The sequence below is a fragment of the Alosa pseudoharengus genome, unplaced genomic scaffold (assembly GCF_046254945.1).
Source record: "Alosa pseudoharengus isolate Yale_2024_CS ecotype anadromous, Long Island Sound unplaced genomic scaffold, YU_APseudo_1.1 YU_APseudo_1.1_scf_10, whole genome shotgun sequence".
Taxonomy (NCBI): domain Eukaryota; kingdom Metazoa; phylum Chordata; class Actinopteri; order Clupeiformes; family Clupeidae; genus Alosa; species Alosa pseudoharengus.
In genome coordinates, this window is record NW_027468565.1 from 27,642,012 (window position 1) to 27,666,444 (window position 24,433).

Consider the following 24,433-nt stretch of genomic DNA (forward strand, 5'->3'; position numbering starts at 1 on the left):
TGCCACATAGGCTGTCAAATGAGTGTCAATTCATCGGTTAAAAAACAACAGTTTGTTTCACTCACAGCCTTATGTACCAAGAGATAACACTCCCCAGTTATCCTTGTAGGCCTATTGCAGTTGATAAAATACATTTGACATCAAAGACATTCATGCTAGTTATCTTCCTGCCTAGTCCAGTGTAGGTTACCAATCTGAATTTGTTGTTCACCAATTCAAATCAATGACTATGTCAGCAGACAAAGTAAGAAACATCATTGTGACAGTCAACTATCTTATTTATATTTATATTTCTTGGTGTGTGTGTTTTCCCCTAGGTGCACCTCCATACCAAAGCATTTCATCAGAGAAGTAGTGTCCAAAGAAAGCGGTATCTCTCTGTGCGGGATGGACACAGCCAAGGGGAGGTGGGCGCCCGAAAGCAGCTCCTCGCCCCCCAGGGCCCGGACTTCCTGCTGTCCCAGTCTGAAGGTACGTCTGTCTTTGCAGGCTCCGCTCTGCGCCTCCCGCTCAGTAACGGTCAGGTGGTCTGGATGATCCTCTCGTCTTTGACAGCAGTGGCAGACAATGAGACAACATGCTTTTGTGCGTCATTGCAACATGTCCTCAGCATAGTCAAGGGTACGCTGTGTGCTCCAGAGGAACATACAGGCACAGAGTCTTTGTGCCAGATTGTATAATGCTATCTTTCCTATAACAGGCAGATGAAGCTGTCTTAGTAAACTTTCTTTTAAGTAATGCTTTTTCCAGTGCAATTAAGTGTCATACGTATTGATCATATTTTCTCCTTATGTATTCACACGATTTGTTGCTTTGTTTGAAAATCTCGTAAAAGTGTCTTGTATGCCATTTAGTAATGGTTTTATTACGGAAGAAAAAAAACCGCCTCTAGAGTAACAAAGGAGTGGAAGATGAGTCACAGGCAGACCACATGGCTTTGACTTTAAAGCAGATAAAGCATATAAATATGATACGTCCAGTCCAGGGGTAAAGACTGGAGAAAGCTTTTCAGGTTTACCGGTATACATATTCGAGGAAAACTTCCCTTAAAAGGTTTGAGGAAAAAGATGCTTGGATAAAGTCAGACGGTTGAGGTAGCACCAAAGATCTCAAGCTATCAGTACCCCTACTACAGCTGAAGGAGAACGTAGCACACTTCGGTGGACATTCTGCAGCTGGAGAACAAGTACCGTATGTACAAATCAGACAGACTAAGAAGGTAACATAAAGTGGACAGAAACCAAAGGTTAGATGGTCAGGTGTTGCTGAAGTCAAGATAGTGAGTTCCATCAATACTTAATTGAATCACATGCGTAAGGTAATCTATAATTATGGCATTGAAAGGCATGGTGATGGTCAGAAAGCCTGGAAGGAAAAGCAAAGTTTAGGCCAACATGACAGGTTGACATGAAAAGGTCTGATTGGAGAGAGGATGCACCTGAAGAAGCAGTGGGAACAAGCAGAGGATGGATAGGCAGTAGGTAGAGTGTATTGCAGGTGCACTGCAGGCAGAGGTTGTGTGTGTGTTTGTGTGTGTGTGTGTGTGTTTTGCGTGTGTGTGTGTGTTTTAAACTGCTCATCTGCTCTTCAGAGGAGGGATGGATGGACAGAAGGTGTATAGTGTACTACAGGCAGAGGTTGCAAAATAAACTGGCTGCGCTAAGGAAGACCGCGCTTGTCAGACGATGAAAAAAGAACAAGCCAGGGCTGCACTATTCCATTCATGTTTGTCTCTTATCTTTATTAATTCATTCCAAAGAGAGTGGAAAAAAAGACCTGGAGTAGTATTTTCAACAGGCCCCGTACATGTTGACAGAGGAATGTGGGCTGTTCGTTACTGGCAGATATGCCTCCAGCTGGACTGCTAGGTTCCCTAGTAGATGATGGCCCACCCAGGTCAAAAGAGGATGATGAAGTAGGGTGTTGGACAAGAGCTGCATCATTTCTTGGTCCTAATGGGGGACTTTATATAGTCTCTAAAGGAGTGTCCGATGTTTCCAAACAACGACGAAAGCTCATGGTGATTGTGTGAATGGTCAGTCAAACATTGATGAAAGAAGATGCCCATCTGACAATCACGGTGTCATGTTCATGAAGGCGTTTTTGTTGTTGTGGAGGCTGTTGATGCAAAAGTATTGTTGAGTATCATTATGATGGTTGCAGGGGACTCTGGTTGGATCAAATTCTTTGGCAGGAGTTTTACTTTCTGAACCTGGGATGTCTGCCTCTGGGTAAGATTGATGCAAGCTTACTTGTATGTGACATGAAGGAATTCACCATTGAACATATTTTCCTGTGTTTAACTGTATTTACTAAATGTGCATGGCACAATAACAATCTCTTGATGTTTTGTAAGTCTGAATGATTCAGGGAAAACCATTCACAGCAGCAGGCACACTGGTATTCATGCAGAGTCTGTGGGTGTAACTAAATGGTGATGTCTCTAATGTTGAATGGTCTTTCATTATGGAATATGTGAAAGCTTTATTAACCCTTTTTAAGGTGTTCGGGTCTGTTCGCTCTTGCACCCACTTCAGGCGTATTTGTTTCGCAACATGAGCGTAAGAAAATGGCGAGGTATGTACAAACAGGCCGCACTGAGGTAAAAGTGCAGACTGCCTGTCACGGGAGCTGAGATTGTCAAATTGCACTTTTCCGTCTCATGCATATGCATTCATAGGAGGGTCAGGAGAAAGTGGGAGTTCCATGTAAAAAGATGGGAGGAGAAGGGTAAAATGCACCTAATTGTATGTATGCACATCTATTTTCCGCCTAAATATTTCTGCCTTGTAAAAGCAGGTGCTAAATGTGAATTGCTGTTAAATGCGTCAATAAGATAATGTTTCAAAGACAACAGAATCGCAATTTAGAGCACCAGTTTTGCGTCTTTGTACTATATCAAAAGCAACCTTAACTTTTGTTGGCATTTCAAATGTCTTACTTTCACTTTCACTTCATCCACTTTAAGAAGTGGATGATGTGAAACCACGTTCACATCATAAAGCTACGTTCGCAAATGTACGTACCGGTACATCTGGCCCAAAGTTACAAAATTGTTACATTTCAAGCACTTTCACCCGTTCTGATTAAGTTCTAAGAAATAAGCAAAAACAAAAACAATAATGATCAAATATCTTGTTTCTTTTTTTTTTACCTTTTCTATAATTGAATTTCCTCGTTTTCTCAGATATGCAAATATGAACCATAAGTTATGTCTTTATCATTGGTAATTGAGCTAAAGTAAACATCTGTTAAGTATCTGTTATGGCTGTATTGATTTAAAAGCCTAACAATGTGGTGGGTCCACCAGACCCGGGAACATTGAATGAATAACAAAAATATGAACACCTTTCAAGGGTTAACAGTGTGCACTGTAGAACATCTGACTAAAGGCCCGGTGCAGTGTTTCTCATGCTGTTTGCTACAGTAGCTACAGCAATGCTGAGGCTAAATACTGTGGTCGTCAAGTCAAACCTTGGCTGTTTATTATCTTGGTTTATTCAGATTATTGAAAAGATTGGGCAGTGGGTAATTTGAGAGAAAACTGGGGTATTTCATATCTTTATTGTATGCGATGGTGACCATTTGTTGTCCTTACCCTGATATGGACTATTATGCAGAATAGTATTATTCTACAGTGCACTGAAGAACAGCATCAGCTATATTTTAGTTCAGCAAATGTTTCTGTCTCAGTTCAGTAGCGCACAAGTAGTATGGCAAGGTATAAAAGTATGGTAAAAGTAGTATACAAGGTAAAAAGTATAACTAATTTAGCTGCTTCATCTGTGCCAGGCCAAGACATTCAAAAACAAAACAAAAACAACTACACAGGAACAACTAGAGCAGTCAGTAGACATCAGGCCCTCACAATTAGTGAATTAGTAATCACTATGAATCACAATTAGTGAATTAGTAATCACTATAAATTACAATTAGTCATTTAGTAATCACTATGAATCACAGTTAGTGTAGTAATCACTATGAATGACAGTGAAACCAAAGCCCAGCATCTGCACTCAGAGATTCAGTGACCTCCAACCTCAGACACACACACACACACACACACACACACACACACACACACACACACACACACACACACACACACACACACAGACAGATGGATGGTGGATGGATGGATGAGAATAGTAATAGACTAAATAGAATTTAACAGAATAATAAGAATAAACCAAAACAGAACAAGATGTGACTGTAAGGATAGATAGAAGAAAATAGATTATTAACAGATATAAGGTAAACAACAGATGAATTTTTTAGACTCTTTTTTTTAAAAAGTCCATGGATAATAAATGAACAAGAACAAAAACCAGCCACAGTGTGGAACATCCTCATGTGTCAGGTCTGGTGCAGTGGTAGCATCGGCGTCTTATTCCAGTAATGGGCCCAGTGGGACCCAGGCTCCCCAACTCAGTACCACTCATTCAGTACTCTCCCACTCATTTCCTGTCCTCTCTCTACTGTCCTGTTGAATTAAGGCTGCAAAGTCCAGGTCAGGAGAAGTTGCACGATATGCTATGTGTCGTATGTGGGAAGAGGACAAAAGGTTCAGAGAAACACCACATGAGTGTTAGAAGATGTTTCTTGTTAAGTGCTAATTGAGAGAACCACCCTCTTCTCAGGATAGTCACCATGACAACAAAGGCATCTGTGCTGGGGGAAAAAACAGCTTGAACAGCTTATGATGGTCAAGCTGGTCAAGGTATGTTTTTGCATGATTTTTGATGGTTTCGCTGGTTTGACCAGCTAGATGGTAGACTGGCTAAAGGTATGTTTTTTCATAATTTTCGATGGTTTCGTTGGTTTGACCAGTGTGTGATGATCATTGTAGCTGGTTTTGCTGGTTCCACCTAGCTGGTATTGCTGGTCATCCCAGAATGATGAGCTTGATAAGATGGTCACACTATCATGACCTGGTTGATAGTCAGCTAGACCAGCAAAGACCAACATGAGCTGGGATAAAACCATCAAAGACCATCTTAAAACCGCTACATCCAGCTACCATGCATAATCTGGTTTCAAGCTGTTTTTTTCAGCAGGGATGGGGGGCTGGTAACAGGCAGGGGAAACTAAACATGAAAATGGAACCAGGAAGGATTACTGCAGTCCTCCAGGAAGCCAAAAAGCAACATGACATAGTAGACAAGAAATTAACTCTTTCTTGGAGATAATGAACAAAGTACCAGTATATGTTGATAACATTAAGGTGATGTAATCTAAGTCCACAGTTGGTTAATTGACATCCATTTGACAATAATCATAAACCAACCTTTTCCCAAAGCAACTCTTTCTGCCCTTCTTACACCAAGTGAAGACAGCACCAGTCCTTCCTCAGTCAGGCCTCAGGTCCTCATTCATTCATTAGTCAAACCACTGCAAACAGCAGAGTAGATGGGTCATAGTTTAGTGGGGGGCCTAGATGGAGACCTAACAATGATAACAAATCAGATCAAATGAATCTCAGGGAAGCCTTAGCAACACATACGTCATGCTCCCATTGCAACAGAGCTGCTACTCTTGTCCATTTTACCCACTGAAACATGAGAGATATGGAGAGAGTGACAGGGCTTTCACATTCATGGTGCTTAGTCCGGGCAGTTAGCTAGCAGTTCAAGCCTTAGACATGACCAGTTGAAAAGCTCACACAGCCCTTAGGCCAGGCATTTGTATGTGGCTGTGTTGATGACAGATGCTGTCAGGTTAGACAGATCACACAGCCAAGCTGACATACCCAACTGGTCATACCTAGCATTTTGGGACACACAACAGATGTTCCTTCACCACATTGTGTATCTGTGTGGTGGAACACACTGCCAGTTCCTACAAGGGCAGGGACATCCCTCTCCATTTTCAAAAAAACTCCTGAAGACCCAGCTCTTTAGAGAACATCTCCTCTCATAGCACCCCTTACAACAAGTCTTGCCGATCCTAGCACTTACCAGCCTTCTTGAACAGACACATAAATGTTAAAACAGCACTCACTGATGCACTTATTCTTACTGTACTCTACCGTTTTTTAAATTATCCTAAAATTGTTGAGAATTGCTTTAAAACTTAAACTGTTAGCCATGTTGTTAGTCGCTTTGGCTAAAAATGTGTCAGCCAAATGTAATGTAATGTAATCTGTGAGTGTGTGTGTGTGTGTGCGCGCGCGTGTGTGTGTGTGTATGTGTGTGTAAGACCACCACATTCCTGTGGAAAGAGGTTGAGAATGTGGTGGGGATGTTCTGCATTGGTAAACGGCAGCGGCCATCAAACAAATCACCAAATGTTCAAAGTCATCTGACTGGCCTGGAGGATTGAGACCCAGGAGGACACTAAACCAGCTCTCTCTCTTTTTCTCCTTCTCTCTCTTTCTCTCCTTCTCTGTCCCTCTATCGCTCATCCAGAAAGCCACTGCCTGCCAACTTTTGTGTTGACTCTTTTGTAGGTGTAGTGTGTGTGAGAGAGAGAGAGAGAGAGAGAGAGAGAGAGAGAGAGAGAGAGAGCAAGAGAGAGAGAGAGAGAGAGAGATAGACTTGAAATTGAACATTGAAATTGAAAGAGAGTGTGTGCCTGTGTGTGTGTATCAAAATGGTACCTGGGGCAAAGTCTTGGGTAGCTTGATGCATGGAAACCTTCTTAGTCACAGAGTGAATCGAAAGCTAAACTAGAAGAATGAGGAAAATGGGACAGGAACAGTTTGAAGTTGAGGGAAATGTCTTGAAGGTACATCCATATGGCTGCATGGCACATATGGAGTAAATCCACCTGTGCTGGAGCAATATAGGAGTCATGTGAGAGTCTCAAGGAATGGTAATGTTTTGAGGTGGTTATAGTTTGTTGCAGAGGACAAAAAATGTCAGGTGGATCTCATCATTTATGAAATATTTAAAATTTTTGTCAGTGTTTGATATAGAATATTCTTTGTCTCTCTGTTTTTCCAAGACTGAAAATAGGCAAGTGTTCTAAAAGTATTTTTTTTACGCTGGATGGACGGAACACTTCAGTTTCTCTCCCAGTAGCTGTAAGCCATAATAACGTAACTATCCCAGGCAGACTTAAGTGCTCAGTAGGAAGAAAACATTGGAAAAGGTCATTCACAGTGGTTGATGGGATGAGTAGTCCCTTCCCTCTGAAAATAAATATGTACACAGTCTTTTACCTTTGCCTTTTTAGCTATTTTTTTGTTTCATGTTGGGTTTTTTTTTTTTTTTTTTGCTTGAAATCAAATGTTTATGTTGATTTCAAGCAGCATGTTCATGATTCACCACATAGCTGTTTGGACTGAGACCAGGCGTAAAACTTTATATAACACTGACACTTCAAATATATAGTGTTACGGAAAACCTTTCCCAGCAGTCATACTGTTCATTAACATGCAGCAAATGATTGCCTCTGCATTAGCTACGTTGACATAGTTGTGCTGTGCTGAGAGTGGGTTTATGCTGACAGTTGTGTTTAGCTTTTGCTGACATGAACAGTTTTGGAATCATGAAAGATGCTACTCTACTCTAATTCTGAATGAGAATAAAGAATGAACCTTGGCCCAGTTGTAGCTCAGCACATGAGTAGGGTCACTATGACCACCTAATGACCAGGTGACTCATGGGGAGCCTGGTGACCACAAACAGCAGATGGCTGATTAGCGGAGAAGAGATTTCTATTAAGGTATTGACTTACCTTGAGGCCAGTTATAAAGTAACACACTATGAGATGACAAAGCAGTGGTTGAAAAATCCACTTTAAAGTTCAGGATTATAAAAAATGTGGTTGGTCTCAGTTTAGCATAGCAAACCAAGAATACATTTCTTTTCTTTAGCAGTCTCTGGACTCTGACCATGAATAAACATCTTTACATGTTGGGACTGCCCAAAGAATGGACCAACATTGAGCTCATAAAGGGTTTGTTTGTTTGTTTGTTCCCTCCTCTGGATTAGACAGCAGTTAATAAGCTGCTTAGACTAAGGCTACTTTTGAACAAAAACATTTTATGAGTCAGTCCTATACTGGCCCAAGTGCAATTTCCATTTTGTTCAAGGACAACACATAATTGAATATTATTAAGCATTGTAACTTGTGTTATGCACTAATGCTCATGGTAAAGCTCATTCTAAGGTAAATTAAAGGAAATTCAGGGATCACTGCTCTTTGTAGGCTATTCAGGAGAGATCTAGGAGTAAACCAATTTTTAATTCAGTCATTTCCGTGTGCTTTATTGGCATGGTTGTGCATTGTACAATAGTGTGAAAAGCATTACAAAGAGTGAAATAAGTAATAGCAGTAATAATGGTAGTGTTAATAACAGTAATAACATGATTATATAATAATAATAATAATAATAATAATAATAATAATAATAATAATTATAATAATGAAACTAAAGTAATAGGAGTAAATTCCCAAAGAATGAAATAAATGGATGAAAGGCAAAAACAACCAACTTTTTTTTTTGAAGAGTGGGGTGACCTCACTGGTTTGAGGTTGTATCTCTTCTTTTGTGCCATGCCGATAAATATTTTTCTGCTACTAGTGCAGTTTCTTTAACTTCTCCTAAGATATATTTTAATTTTCCTTCATTTGTCTGTTCTGTTAACTCTGCAGGTATTACTTCCTTTTGTATTGAATTCACATTCGCACAATCAGAGATCTGCACTCTGTGAGGAAATGCAGCTCTGTTTCAACAGAAATCTCTGGGATGAGCATGATAGTTGAGTATGGATACAGTTTTGTTTGGGCTTTTTTTATCAAGCTGTTGCCGGAGTGGTTTACTCCAATGAATGGAAATAAGTGCTAGTGTAGCCTGCAGGCTGCACACTGAGCAAGTTAGCTGATGTGTGGCCCACCTGCATGTCAGGATACAGCATCAGCTCATTTTAAAGCGACTTGAAGACTTGAACTGCCTGTGAACTTCCTGTACTCATTATCATGTCAAATTAAAAACACCTGCTTATCTTCACCAGTCTCCTGTGTGTCGTGCATGAAAAATTAAATGAATTGCCCTGCGTGTTGACTTGTTTTGCTGATCAGTTGGATAACTGTCATCTTTGGCTGGCCAGTGGCTCCTCAAGGGGCCGCTTGAATCAGTCGGCAGCTGAAGCCTGGAGAGGTGTCTCCTCAGCAGTTGGCTGGATACTGTGGGTTGGTGGTGGTGGTGTGTGTGTGTGTGTGTGTGGGGGGGGGGGGGTAATTATGCGCTTGACATTCACAAATCCCCAGTGTCAGGACTCATCACAACACCTCCAGGCCAAAACAACACAGCCTCCAGTTTAGACAACTCTGCTTCCCACATCTCCTCTCCATTTCCCCATGTGTGATCAATAGGGAATATAGCCTTTCACTGTGTCCTAATTTAGTGATCACTATAAGCAGCAGATCCAATGCCTTTGCATAGCATTGAATCACAATGAATTCATAGCTCCAAAAACAATATCCACAATGCACAGTTTGGGAACAGTTTTTCTGTGTAAGACAGCTGGCATTGCTTTTATTTTGCATCCGTATAAATGTAGCATATCACATATCACATCTGAGCAGGCCAGGCTGTGTGTGCACCGAGTATTGATCTGCAGGGTAACTGACAGGCCGAGACTCCAGAGCTCTGGTGCCTACCTCCATAAAAGTCTCTGGGCCAGATCGGTGGGGTAGGGTGGGGTGGAGTGGGGTGAGGTGGAGAGGGGAGGGGTGGGGTGGAGAGGGGGTGGGAGGAGTGGGATGAGGTGGTGTGGTGTGGAGTGGGGTGAGGTGGAGAGGGGAGGAGTGGGGTGGAGAGGGGGTGGGAGGAGTGGGGTGAGGTGAAGAGGGGATGGGAGGTGTGGGGTGAGGTGAAGAGGGGTAGGGAGGTGTGGGGTGAGGTGGAGAGGGGAGGGGAGGAGTGGGGTGAGGTGGTGTGGGGTGTGGTGTGGAGTGGGGTGAGGTGGAGAGGGGAGGAGTGGGGTGGAGAGGGGGTGGGAGGAGTGGGGTGAGGTGAAGAGGGGATGGGAGGTGTGGGGTGAGGTGAAGAGGGGTAGGGAGGTGTGGTGTGAGGTGGAGAGGGGAGGGGAGGAGTGGGGTGAGGTGGTGTGGGGTGTGGGGTGGAGAGGGGGTGGGAGGAGTGGGGTGAGGTGAAGAGGGGATGGGAGGTGTGGGGTGAGGTGAAGAGGGGTAGGAGAGGGGGTGGGAGGAGTGGGATGAGGTGGTGTGGTGTGGAGTGGGGTGAGGTGGAGAGGGGAGGAGTGGGGTGGGGTGGTGTGGGGGTGGTGTGGTGTGGGTTGAGGTGGAGAGGGGAGGGGAGGAGTGGGGTGAGGTGGTGTGGGGTGTGGTGTGGAGTGGGGTGAGGTGGAGAGGGGAGGAGTGGGGTGGAGAGGGGGTGGGAGGAGTGGGGTGAGGTGAAGAGGGGATGGGAGGTGTGGGGTGAGGTGAAGAGGGGTAGGAGAGGGGGTGGGAGGAGTGGGATGAGGTGGTGTGGTGTGGAGTGGGGTGAGGTGGAGAGGGGAGGAGTGGGGTGGAGAGGGGGTGGGAGGAGTGGGGTGAGGTGAAGAGGGGATGGGAAGTGTGGGGTGAGGTGAAGAGGGGTAGGGAGGTGTGGGGTGAGGTGGAGAGGGGAGGGGAGGAGTGGGGTGAGGTGGTGTGGGGTGTGGTGTGGAGTGGGGTGAGGTGGAGAGGGGAGGAGTGGGGTGGAGAGGGGGTGGGAGGAGTGGGGTGAGGTGAAGAGGGGATGGGAGGTGTGGGGTGAGGTGAAGAGGGGTAGGGAGGTGTGGTGTGAGGTGGAGAGGGGAGGGGAGGAGTGGGGTGAGGTGGTGTGGGGTGTGGGGTGGAGAGGGGGTGGGAGGAGTGGGGTGAGGTGAAGAGGGGATGGGAGGTGTGGGGTGAGGTGAAGAGGGGTAGGAGAGGGGGTGGGAGGAGTGGGATGAGGTGGTGTGGTGTGGAGTGGGGTGAGGTGGAGAGGGGAGGAGTGGGGTGGGGTGGTGTGGGGGTGGTGTGGTGTGGGTTGAGGTGGAGAGGGGAGGGGAGGAGTGGGGTGAGGTGGTGTGGGGTGTGGTGTGGAGTGGGGTGAGGTGGAGAGGGGAGGAGTGGGGTGGAGAGGGGGTGGGAGGAGTGGGGTGAGGTGAAGAGGGGATGGGAGGTGTGGGGTGAGGTGAAGAGGGGTAGGAGAGGGGGTGGGAGGAGTGGGATGAGGTGGTGTGGTGTGGAGTGGGGTGAGGTGGAGAGGGGAGGAGTGGGGTGGAGAGGGGGTGGGAGGAGTGGGGTGAGGTGAAGAGGGGATGGGAGGTGTGGGGTGAGGTGAAGAGGGGTAGGGAGGTGTGGGGTGAGGTGGAGAGGGGAGGGGAGGAGTGGGGTGAGGTGGTGTGGGGTGTGGTGTGGAGTGGGGTGAGGTGGAGAGGGGAGGAGTGGGGTGGAGAGGGGGTGGGAGGAGTGGGGTGAGGTGAAGAGGGGATGTGAGGTGTGGGGTGAGGTGAAGAGGGGTAGGGAGGTGTGGGGTGAGGTGAAGAGGGGTAGGGAGGTGTGGGGTGAGGTGGAGAGGGGATGGGAGGTGTGGGGTGAGGAGAGGAGGGGTAGGGAGGGGAGGGTGGTGTGGGGAAAAGAAGACTGATCCGGACGGGTGGCTCTCACTCATCTGTGCTGTGTAAGCCGGATTAGAAGCAGAGCGGGGAGCTCCTGGACCGCCAGCAAGTGGAAGTGGCACGGCAACCGTGGGAAATGACAAGAGTGTCCGCAGCGTTCCGGTGACCCACTTAAACGCCGCTGGGCCACCAAGGCTGGCACCAGTGGCAGACAAGGCTGGCATTCTTCTTCGGGCTGTTTCCCTGCCCATGCGGGGGAGCATCGAGATAGATGAACATGTTTGTTTTTTTCAGGAGCAGGAATTGGGCTCTGATCATATTCTTCTACACTGGGAAACAAGAAGTAGTAATCAGTTTGGAATAACCTGTGACAGGCTAGTAAACCATAGTAGTGGTCTTTTATTCAAGGGTGTTTAGAAAGTAGCTCCACATATCCAGATTTATTATTTTAACAGGAAATTGAATACATGGAGTTAACCGTGAACAACTAATGTTTACATGTACATAAAATGAAGGTCACCAAAACAACTCTGAGAGGGTGGTAGCTCCTTTAATGTGGAGTAGATCAATGTCAAAAATGTTTACAATATGTTTTGCTCAAAAGAGACTGTTATTTTCAAATATATGATCCTACTTATTTTAAATGAAAGGACTTGACAAAGCAGGCTAGAAGTGTGTCTGACATCAGCCAGTTTCTAACAAAGCCAGCGTCAGCTTGAGCCCGAGCTGAAATTGATGCTTTGGAAATAACCATGGTGACACAGCAAACGTGAGTGGGAATGAAAGAGAATAAGAATCTAGGCCACCCAACCTGTTCAGGAGTCTGGCAGTGACTGTGTGCTCACACACACACACACACACACACACACACACACACACTCACACACACACTCTCTCTCTCTCTCTCTCAGATTCTTTCAGATTCTGCTGTGCACACTCGAAGGCATGAACAGTCACATGCAGACACTCCTACTGACACCTCCACTCCGTGGTTGTGAGAAGTAGCCTCGCCGTCACACTCTAAGTGGAATGGTGGAACAGATATTAATGATGCAAAAGTGTTGCACTGATTCCTAGGAGTGAGCTAAAAGGTTCAGCTATAGCTTGCCGGAGCTACAGCTTGCTTGTGTGGTGTGTGTGTGTGTGTGTGTGTGTGTGAAAGAGAGACCGGTCTATGAATCTAGCCTTAGAATCGTTCAGCCTCTGAAATGGGACGCAGCTAGAGAGAAAGAGACTGAATTGTAAGCCATCTTGGAAAACTGGCACACCTAACATTAAAAGTGATGCTGGGCGTCTAAAAGTGCAGCTCCAAGAGTGATGGAAATGTTAATGTTAATAACAGAGCAGGTGCTGAATCACCCTGCTAATCTATTTGTCCAGCATGCGTTTTAGAGGCGAGAGCAGCACTTTACCCGGTAGAGCTGCCAGCTCTGAGTAAGACCTGTGGCTGCAGCCTTGACTTTCATTTGCCCAGCCTTGTCCTCACACACAGTCATATCCTGTGACTTTTCTGGGGTCTCTCTGTCATGTAATGACGGCAAAAACAATTTGATTATCAAGATGAGAAATCAGTGCTTTCTGAGCAGATCTCGAGTTTTGCATAACAATATAGTGCAACACCAACAACATAACCTAGTGCATCGCCAACAACGTGCATCACCATCAACGTTACCTAGTGCATCACCATCAACGTTACCTAGTGCAACGCCAACAACGTTACCTAGTGCAACGCCATCAACTTTACCTAGTGCAATGCCATCAATGTTACCTTGTGCAACACCAACAACATTACCTAGTGCAACACCAACAATGTACCTAGTGCAACGCCATCAACGTTACCTAGTGCAACGCCATCAACGTTACCTAGTGCAACGCCAACAACGTTAACCAAGTGCAACGCGACAAAGATACACAGTGCAACATTACAATGTTAAACAGGGATTCCAGGCATGCATGGGCAATGTCAGACTCCATCCTCCGTATTGTAAGTCAGAGTGGCAGCAAAATAAGCTATTTTAAGGTAAAAAACTACATTGTGTTCCTTTAATATATGGCAAGGCCTGGCATCCATCCAAGGTAAAAAGTATTTGTAATATCCATCTGAACACTTACATTTGTTTTAAGCTTATTCAGAGGTACCCAAATCCTATCTTTAATACTCATGACAGCAAGGCTGTACAGGTGGCATATGTGGTATTAAGGTGTGCATGAAAAAAGCACCCTCTGAAAACTGGAAGGATTTCCTTTTGACGTGTCTGCTTTTTTTATAAATCCAATTAAATATAGCAACGCTAAGCTCCATCATAGAGTGCCTTTGTGCAGCTTCTCTCTATTACACACACTGCCTCTCTCTTTCCCCTCTCTCCTTCACTTTCTCTCTCCTTCTCTCTCGCTCTCTGCTTCCTTATCTCTTGTGTCCCTCTCCTGTGTGCTACTCTTGGCTGCTGACAGCGATGCCCACCTCCTTGCGAGGGTTATTTTTGTGCCCCTCAGACACCGCCGGCCGCCACAGACAGAGAGAGGCTGATGCTCACCTGTTTCCAATTACCAGGCCCAAGTCACCGGCCATTTGCTACAGGGACGTATCAGCAGCACAGGATTGTCTGGCCCCCTAATCCCCTCTGTGCCAATACCACATCCAGTAGAGCAGAGGAGAGGAGAGGAGAGGGGAGGGCTGGAGAAGAGGAGAAGGGAGGGGAGGGCAGGAGAGGAAAAGAGATGGGAGGAGAGGAGAGATGGGAGGCTACATATTTAACCAGCCTGCCATCCATGACTATCTCTATTTGTTATTTCTTTCTTTCTTTCTTTAATCACCTTTATTCATTAATCCTGTCTGCCTTTCTGCAGGTGTTTCTCAATTCATTTAAGCCCCAAGGTTACAGTGATTTTAGAACAGCTAAGGGTTGGTGTTAAGCACAACGCAAAGCGGTATACATATATCTAGAACTATAGCTATACCTTGGTATTCCTATACCTAATACACTTTTACATACTGCAATACACCATCTGTTTTATTTCTTATGATATTTTCTCTGTGTCCACACTCAGAAGTTTGTTGCAGACTTTGTGGAGTAGCAGACATCTAGTAGTGGACGTTCAGGATGACCATTTGAGTGCCTGTTTGTCCGGTTCTGTCCATTTGACCGTGACACCTCTTTTTTTCCACAGATATTCCTCATGGCCTTGTCCTTCGCATACTTTGCCAAGGCGTTATCTGGAAGCTATATGAAGAGCACAATTACTCAGTTGGAAAGAAGATTTGACATTCCCAGTTATTTGATCGGCGTCATAGACGGCAGCTTTGAGATAGGTGAGTGTGCCTGTTCCATGCACGCACCGCAGTGACATTTCCCATCAGAGTCTGAGGCAGAATGGGTTACTAATGGAAATCCATCTCTTACAATGAAGCAGTTCCCATAGCTAAGAAGCACTGGGATGTGCTTCACTGGATTAGCTCCCCAGAGCTTTGGCTACCCCCTGGCTCTACGCCTTTTGTTGTAGGATGTTGTTACTGTTATTTATTCATGCAATATTATATCAATAATATTTTTAAAAAACATACTTTCATGATGTTCCATGAAATGGTCCTTACAGCTGATGTGGCGTTAAAGGTTATTCTTTGCAACTGCTCTAATACTATGGACAGAAGCTATTAGACGGCAGTACTGACGTCTGTGTGTCTGCACATATCAGGGTAAAGGTATGGGCTGTCCTTCAACACTCACTTTCTTAGGGGGGATTTAGGCAAACGCACGTCACCAAGGCACTTTCATCAGAAGAGTTACATGTCTTAGGGAATTGGAGCATCTCATATGGCTGCACCGAGACGTAGGTAGAAAGGGACCTTGGGGCAGTCTGGGGAAACCTAAGTACTGAAGACAAAACATCCATAATCAGTATTAGAGACATCTTGGCAGACAAAACCACAAAACCACACACACACACACACAGATGCTTGTGAGTAGTCTTATTTATTTATTTATTAGCTTTATTGTCATAACTTATACCAGTTCCTTTCCCTTCTATCCGCTACGCATCTTTTGCAGGTAATCTGCTAGTGATTGCCTTTGTAAGTTACTTTGGGGCCAAGCTTCACCGCCCAAAGATCATCTCAACTGGCTGTCTCCTCATGTCACTGGGGACGTTCCTGATTGCTATGCCTCATTTTATCATTGGCCGGTAAGACTTGGTTTAATGTCATATTATTAAAGTAGCAGCCTCTCCTCCAGGCACAAGACACAGAAATAAGTCCTGACATGCCTGCCCTCCCCTTTGCTCTGCTACTTATATACACACATATATACTGTATATATATTCATCCCATTGTAATTATTCCATAAACTGAACCACATGTTTTCATAATGTTTCTAAAAGTGTATATGTATGAGTGTATTTAGTTTCAGATTCTTGATCTGATCATGCTGTTCTCTGTATTTTGTCATTTGTAAGCCACAGAACATGCATGAAAACACTATGTTTGGTTTGAAGCTGGTGGTCATGACCCATATCAGTAAAGCCACAGACTATAGCGGTGCTAATCCACAATGTGGCCTTAAGGGCCCAACTCCCAAGTGTGTTGGACTGAGAGCCAAAACAAACCCAGATGGATGCCTCATATGCCTCATAAACAGACAGGTCTTGTAGTTAACCCCTCTTTTGGTCTTTGTGGACGCAATGTAGGAATTCCCATTTAGCATGACGGGAGCACCCAATTTGTTTAAAACCAACGACATACTTCAGTGTCATAGACTACATTCTCCTTATTTCATTTGTTTGAATGTTTGTTTAGTCCCTAAGGGGCCATGTGCAAAGTTTCTGGTGTGCACGTGAAAGTTTCTGGTAAGCACACCAGAAACGTTCTGCAGTATTTTGCACAGCACAGCACTAAGTTGATTTTTGCTATCTGGTGCACACCAGAAACTTGCAAAAAAAATTGTCCTCTTAGGGGCTTTAAATTCCTGGTGCATACATGAAAGTTTCTGGTGCACACGCAAAAGTATCTGGTGAGCACATGAAAGTTTCAGATGCACACCAGAAACTTAACAAACATATTTTTTGCCACATGTCCCTGTAGGACCTCTGTAAGTTTGTAAGTTTGAGTTTGCAGCGGTTATTTTAAGGTAACAGAACTACATCATGATTTTCTAAAGAGGTTGAGTGTGCACCATACTGTAGTACCAACCCAGTATTAATATACTGCATGTCTTTTGTACACAGCTACAAGTTTCAGACATCCGTAAGACCAGCCATGAACACATCAAGTTACCTCTCAGGATACTGTCCAGCAAGCACACCTGAGCCCATGCAGACAGGCAGCAGCCCCTCAGTAGTGCCCTCTGTTGGTAAGAGAACGCTTCTTACACAGCCATGTTTTTTCCCCCCCTTGGAATGACATTGCTCTATCCGGGGCTTCGATTACTGTACTTTTCACCTGTACTATATATTTGTGGTGCAGGAGTGTAAGAAAACCTTCAATCTTCACAATCAGCAAAAATATCTCGGAGGCCAGCATGAGCCTCTCAGTCGCAAGAATGAATTTCAAAACTGAATCGCAGGTTCTGCAGTATTTTGCACAGCACAGCACTTAGTTGATTTTTGCTGATTTGCTGAAGAAGCGGTTATGACGCTATACAAATAAAGCTTATTATTATGATAGTTGTTGTAATAGTCCAAAGCGGAGCTATTTCAGACACTGCACTTGCTGATACTACTGACCAGAATGCTACTGTGTCCACTACCTCCAGGCTGTGAGAGGGAGTCCAGCCTCTCCATGTGGGTGTATGTCCTCCTGGGGAATGTGTTGCGGGGCATCGGTGAGACGCCCGTGCAACCACTGGGCATCTCCTACATCGACGATTACGCCCACGCTGAAAACACAGCCCTCTATATAGGTACAGTGAGGGGCACAATCCCATTACTTTTAGGGTCTTCTTCTTCTTCTTCTTCTTCTTCTTCTTCTTCTTCTTCTTCTTCTTCTTCTTATTATTATTATTATTATTATTATTATTATTATTGGGTAACACTTTACTTGACAATATCGAAATAAGACTGACATGACACTGTCATGAACACATGACACTGTCATGACACATGAATCCTAACCCTAACCTCTAACCCTAACTCTGTCCCTAACCCTAACCCTAACCCTAACCATAACCTTAAACCTAACCCTAATCCTAACCCTAACTTGTTATGACAAAAAACGAATGTCACTTAATAACAGAAATGTTTATGACTTGTGTATGACACGTTCAAGACCGTGCCATGTCACTCTTATGTCGATACTGTCAAGTAAAGTGTAACCTATTATTGTTGTTATGCAGTAATATTCTGCATTTATTTTCAGTATTTGTGTGATTTAAGCTTTGAGAGAGCCATTTGACCAAGGTTCAAGGCTTAACTTGATGTCATTTCAGGCTGTGTGCAGACTATTGCCATCATTGGTCCAGTGTTTGGATACCTGCTGGGATCTCTCTGTGCTAAAATATATGTGGATGTGGGATTTGTTGACATGGGTGAGTTACAGAGCATGGATAGCCATGGCTGGTTTTGGAGAACATAATATTCTCTCAGAAGTCGTGTTTCTATCGCTGGCTGTGCTTAATTGATTGATATTGCCATAAATGAGTTATGTGTGTGTGCTTGCGTGCATACGTACTCAACCCTGTTTTCACACACACTTGATGTTCACGTTCACACATGTCTACGCTCTTTATGTTCAGAATCATAAAGAGCGTAGTACACAAGCTCAAGGACATCCTCCCTTATTCCTATCACCATACCCCCACCCCACCCCACCCCCGCTCACTATCCATCCTCCCCCCACAGACAGCATCACCATCACCCCTAGCGATGCGCGGTGGGTGGGAGCCTGGTGGCTGGGCTACCTGATCGCAGGGGTCATCACCCTGGCCTCGGCCGTGCCCTTCTGGTTCCTGCCCCGGGCGCTGCCGCCCCCGCAAGACCAGCACGATGACGACAGCCCCCTGGAGCAGGCCAGCTTCCTGAAGGACGCCCCCACCATCAAGCACAAGTACATGCCAGACGAGCTCGCCAACTTCCACGATATGGCCAAAGGTACCGCAGCTGGACGTCTCTGGTCGACTCACACAGTCCTGCACATACCATAAACATAAACGTCTTTGAGAAGTCCTCTTAGGTTGTAATAGAGTCCGATAAGATAACCACCAGATTTGTTATAGTGTAATAATATAGTTATATAATAATCCATTTGTGCTTGTGCCAATGTACCAGAACGTCTGCTTTTTATCTCTTTTTAGAATTCCTCCCTGCATTGAAGAGCCTGCTTGGTAATCCTTTGTATTTGACGTATCTTTGTGTGACCATCATCCAGTTCAACTCGCTCATTGGCATGGTCACGTACAAGCCCAAATACATCGAGCAGCATTATGGACAGTCTGCCTCCAAAGCCAACTTTCTGATGGGTAGGTGCAGTTGCTCTAGTTTGACCACGTTCCGCTCTTTGGCCTCGACTTGCCACTTTGGCCTCAGGAGATGTCCATTAGCTTGTCAAAGTGAAAGTGTTTTAATGCGTGCCAACTTCTTCTTTCCGGTCTTCAGGGGACCCCAAAAAGTGAGTCGACTGCAATTAGAATGTGACACATGAAAGAGAATAGGGAAATGAGATTAATTAATGGCACAGGCATGATAAAAGGTTTTATTTTAAAATGAGCTGTTGACGTTCAGATGCGCTGATGAGCACCCCTCCCCTTTCTAGAGTGGTGTGTGTGTGTGTGTGTTTGGCACAGGCCTATCTATTTTGGATTCTCTGTCCTTTCAACCATCAAAAGAAATCCTCATCGCCCTCGACATGACCACTTCAGATGAAAAATGGATGATGTTACTTTGATATGAACAGGAGAATTCCCTCTTTGATCCCACCATGCAGCATGGACAGGTTGCCAGTGTGCAGCCCAAGCTCTGCCTGTGTTTTGATGGAGGCTGATCCTCCCCCTGTTCAGCATGTTGACATGCAGGCTCTGAGTCTGTGCTGTGTGCTACAGGCATCATCAACATCCCAGCCGTGGCCCTTGGAATGTTCTTGGGGGGCGTCATCATGAAGAAGTTCAAGTTCGGCATCCTGGCCGCCGCCAAGTTCGCCTTCGGGACCTCGTTGCTGGGCTACTTTCTCTCGCTGTTCTTCTTCGCCATGGGCTGTGAGAACGCCAAGGTGGCGGGCGTAACGCTGTCATACTCTGGGTAGGTCATGCACACGGTGGTAGCATAGTGGCTAAAGAGCTGGGCTAGCATTCAGTAGCCAGAAAAGTTGTGTACCCTTGAGTAATGCACTTAATCCCGAGTTGCTCTGGGGCGAATGGCTATTGAGGATAAGTACCTATTAACCAGATTTGCCCTGTGACATGTCAGGTTATACATCATATTCATATATCATAATTCTGTTTCTGGCATGATAGGGGCCTTCAAATATGCGTTGACCTAAAGAACAGATAAATAACAAGTCTTTTGTGTATATTTCATGCTGTTTTCTTTACAACGTTGGTACCCACACAAAGCGAGGATGTCTTGTCTTACAACGAGAGGTTTCTATTCACCAACTGCAACTCAGCGTGCATGTGCTCCGGGAAGGACTGGGACCCCGTATGTGGAGCAGACGGCATTACGTACGTCAGCCCCTGTCTGGCCGGCTGCACAGCCTCCAACGGATCTGGGAAGGAGACGGTCAGATTTCCTTCTTCTTCTTATATATCAAAAAAGAGAGAATCGCGCAACACTGTTTTCCTCTTAGAACGCAATACATTCAGGGGTGACGTGGAGGCTAAATGCAAGTAATCACAGTTTATCCACCTCTGAAATTTCAAAGATATAGTTTATCCACCTCTTATTAGAGTTTATCCACCTTTCAAAATAGTTTATTCACCAATTGCAACTTTTAACAGTAATAAATCACACTGTACTATTCACACTCACAATATGTATCAACACACTAGGAGCCATTTAATACCACTGGTATTGTTATAAACATTGGACAATAACCTCCACCATCATCAAACATATAATAATAAAAATCTGATACCGCAATTCCCAGAATTCATAGTTCACCCACCTCTTATTTTACCACTACATCCCTGAATACATTTATTAATAAACTGACACTTCAATCAATCAGACACTCCTGACTGACAGTAACATCAGTTTGTTAATAAGTCTGGGGTGTTACAAGAAGAAAGAATAAAAAACAATGTTCTTTACTAATTATCTCTTCATATTGTTTTGAACATACTATTGCATTTTAGATTGTTTTTCAAATTACTCTTCTTCATCTTTGTACTTTCGCAATATGTCATGACACAAATGTTATCGCATAGCATGTACACAAGTGTTATAGCATAGCATGTACACAAGTGTTATAGGATGAAGTGTACGAGTGTTATAGGATGGAGTGTACGAGTGTTATAGGATGGAATGTATGAGTGTTATAGCATAGCGTGTACACATATTATAGCATGGTGTGTAAGTGTTATAGCATAGCGTGGACACATATTATAGCATGGTGTGTAAGTGTTATAGCATGGTGTGTAAGTGTTATAGCATAGCGTGGACACAAGTGTTATAGCATAGCGTGGACTTATAGCATGGTGTGTGCATAAACGGAAGTGTCATAGCATGCTTTGTGACTTTGGTTGTGTTTGTTTATCCTATTTGGCAGTATCTCTCAGTATCCTAATGCAGTATCTCTATGTCTGCAGGTGTTTGAACACTGCAAATGCATCGGCACCGCTGGACCAGGTGCCCAGACCGGCAACCTGACAGCCATTTTGGGCCACTGCCCCCACCGTAGCAGCTGTGACAGCATCTTCCCCTACTTCCTGGGCCTGTCAGTCATCACTTCCTTCATCATCTCCCTGGGGGGAACCCCTGGCTATGTGCTGCTCATCAGGTCAGTCTGCACAGAGACAACTGGACATGTCAACAAGGTCCATTTGTTTCCCTTTCTAACTGTTCCCATAATCACACGTAAAGTGCTTTCTTAATAAAGAGGAAAGTAGAACATGCACCTTAGCGACCATAGTATGCTTGTCCCACTTTACTCAAGCAATGATTACATAAGAGTTATGCAATGGTTATACAATGCTGAAGTAATGCTTATGATTATTACGGTCTGTCGCTCCGATAGGTGCATTAAGCCGCAGCTGAAGTCTCTCGCACTGGGGCTTTACACACTTTCCACTCGGACCCTCGGTAAGTCCTGTCAATCAGTCAATCTACGATTGGCACCTCGAGCCATTCAAAGTCTTTGACATTTCATCAGGCTTTGTAAGCATTGTCTCATACTTAGAATTTCCTCTGCCAAAAGCTACACTAAATTTAACCACCGAGGTATGTACAATGCCTGTTGTGGTGGCATTGTTGCATGCATCCATGCATGCAGAATTATATACAATCATGAATAAATAAATGCAGGGAATACACTCATGCATACATACAGTACATCATCACTTGTCAGCTTGTCACTTGAGTGCATCTCCTGACCTCCTGGAGACTCCATGCTCCCCTGTGAAGTCTCCACTGTAATGGTTCGACATGGGGGACTTGTCCTTACCTTTGCATGTGTTGTCTTTCGCCCTGTACAGCTGGAATACCTGCCCCCATCTATTTTGGTGCCATTATTGACACCACCTGCTTGAAGTGGGGACAGAAACGATGTGGTGGCCGTGGGGCGTGCCGAATATACAACACAACAGCCTACAGGTACTCTTAACACCTGTCACAATGAGACATGCCGAATATACAACACGACAGCCTACAGGTACACTTAACACCTGTCACATTGAGACATGCCGAATATACAACACGACAGCCTACAGGTACACTTAACACCTGTCACATTGAGAGAGCCCTCTGTTTCTCTCTCTCGTCTCTCTCCTTTTCTAAGGCTGAGAAAGCGTGAAGTTATGATACCAATCCCATCACACTCAAAGGCTTTTTTTTGTTTTTTGTTTTTTTTTTACTCTGAAGAAGACGCATGGGCGTCGAAACTTTAGTCAGTTTGCACAAATAAAAACACGTTAAAGCATTGAGTGCTCCAGTCCTGCTCCTTGGCTCCTGCTAGACCTTGGATCTCCCTTTTTGACTTCTGCGTCCTGGTCCGTGAGCACCAACCAGGCTGAAGTGCAAGTGACCCCCTTCTACTAAAAGATTAAAAGGATTCAAATCAAGAAAAACTGAAATTTATTATTTCACTTTTAATTCCAAAGAATGGTCATATCTTATCACATTCCAATACATTCTAAGGACATTCTGGAACTGCCTAGTAACTCCCATGACCTTTACAAACCCACAGACTGAAAAGCACGCTCAGCAAATCTATACATCTACACGTTTCCTATTCCACCAATGTTTTTTTTTTTTTTTTAAATGAGCTTGAAAATATTGTGTAGAAAGAATAACCAAGATAAGTAAGCATATGCAAGAACAACATCATACTAGTGCTGAATATCATTGTGGCCCTCTGATGGATTCAGTCAGCACTTGGGGACAGGCCAGAGGTCCCAGGCGCATGGCACCATTTGTTATGAAGTAGTTCGCTGCATGGCTACACCAATATTGTGCAATGCAATCTTAATCTTTGGGTTAAATATTTATGAAAGCCTTGTGGTTTGAATTAATAAATAACTTCTTCCTGGAAGATCATGGCTCTGTTTGAATTCTATATGAAGCCATGACCTATGTTAGCATCTCCCAGTGCATGGACCGCAAAGGCCAAAGGCTGGATCATATGAAGCTTAGACATGGTTGTTAACCTTCCATATTATGTTTATATAATATGCTCATCATCGTAATTATATAGTTGCACATAATCGTCCCAAAACAGGTGGTTGTTACTGTGTTTTTGAAGCCTTTTTAAAGAGACGCCTTACTCTGATTAATGTAATCTGGGGGTATTCACTTTCCTCTGTCATGCATTATGCTGCATGTTCTTATCCTCACACAAGAAAAATAGGAGAGAGGCCGCACTATGCATACATACTCTTTTATTTGCACATACGCGTTTCGGCGTGTGCCTTCTTCAGTCACACTGAAGAAGGCACACGCCGAAACGCGTATGTGCAAATAAAAGAGTATGTATGCATAGTGCGGCCTCTCTCCTATTTTTCTTGTATGTATAACTATCCAGGCCAGCACTCTTAAAGTTTAGAAATAGACAAATTGAGTGAAGCCTGCTCCTATCCTCACTGACTTATCCTCACACAAACAATCTCATTGCCAACCGACTTACAATGAAAAACAATGACCGTGGCTCTGGGTCTCAGGCATAAGTCAATTCCACCTCTCCCCTCTCTCAGTCTCTTTCTCTCTCTCTCGCATTCTCTCTCTCTGATGTTCTTTCTTTTTCAGGATAGTGTATCTGGGCCTGACGCTGGGTTTGCGGACCGTCTCCTTCTTCCTGTGCATCCTGGGCTTCGTGCTGCTGAGGCAGCACGTGCGACGCGAGGAGCAGCAGGCGGCGCTGACCAATGGCGGTGCAGAGACCGAGTGCCTCAGGAAGGAGGAGAACCACACGCTGGACTGCAACCCCGACCGGGAGACGCGGCTGTGATGGTCAGCACGGCTGCCACTCGGCCATGTAAATCTGTTTTTTGGGGGGGTTTTGTCTGTATGTTTATTTTTTGTTTGTTTGTTTCTTTAAAAAAAAAGCCAGTGGCCATTCTGTACACACGCAGAGCAAACATTTTATATATTTGTACCAGACCCTTGTAGATTTATGTGAAATAAACAAACAGTGTTTTTAAAATGTGATTGAAATTCTTGAATGTACTGTATATGCTGTGTTTTTCAATGGATTTACTGCCTATTTTTTTAGCAAACAATTAATAACGTTATTTGTTTGTTTTTGTTTTGAGTATTTTGTA

The 24,433-nt window shown here is 44.5% G+C and overlaps 1 protein-coding gene across 1 annotated transcript; it reads left to right on the forward strand.

The window, feature by feature from the left end:
- The first annotated feature begins 387 nt into the window (after positions 1 to 387).
- On the forward strand, positions 388 to 24,120 carry LOC143138501 (solute carrier organic anion transporter family member 1C1-like). The gene is made up of 14 exons (XM_076298955.1): positions 388 to 471; positions 14,709 to 14,850; positions 15,587 to 15,719; positions 16,758 to 16,882; positions 17,285 to 17,431; positions 17,957 to 18,055; positions 18,369 to 18,617; positions 18,821 to 18,985; positions 19,565 to 19,760; positions 20,075 to 20,240; positions 21,269 to 21,459; positions 21,697 to 21,761; positions 22,154 to 22,271; positions 23,919 to 24,120. The coding sequence occupies exons 1-14, from the start codon at positions 388 to 390 to the stop codon at positions 24,118 to 24,120; spliced, it is 2,082 nt and encodes a 693-aa protein (XP_076155070.1).
- Positions 24,121 to 24,433: the final 313 nt, after the last annotated feature.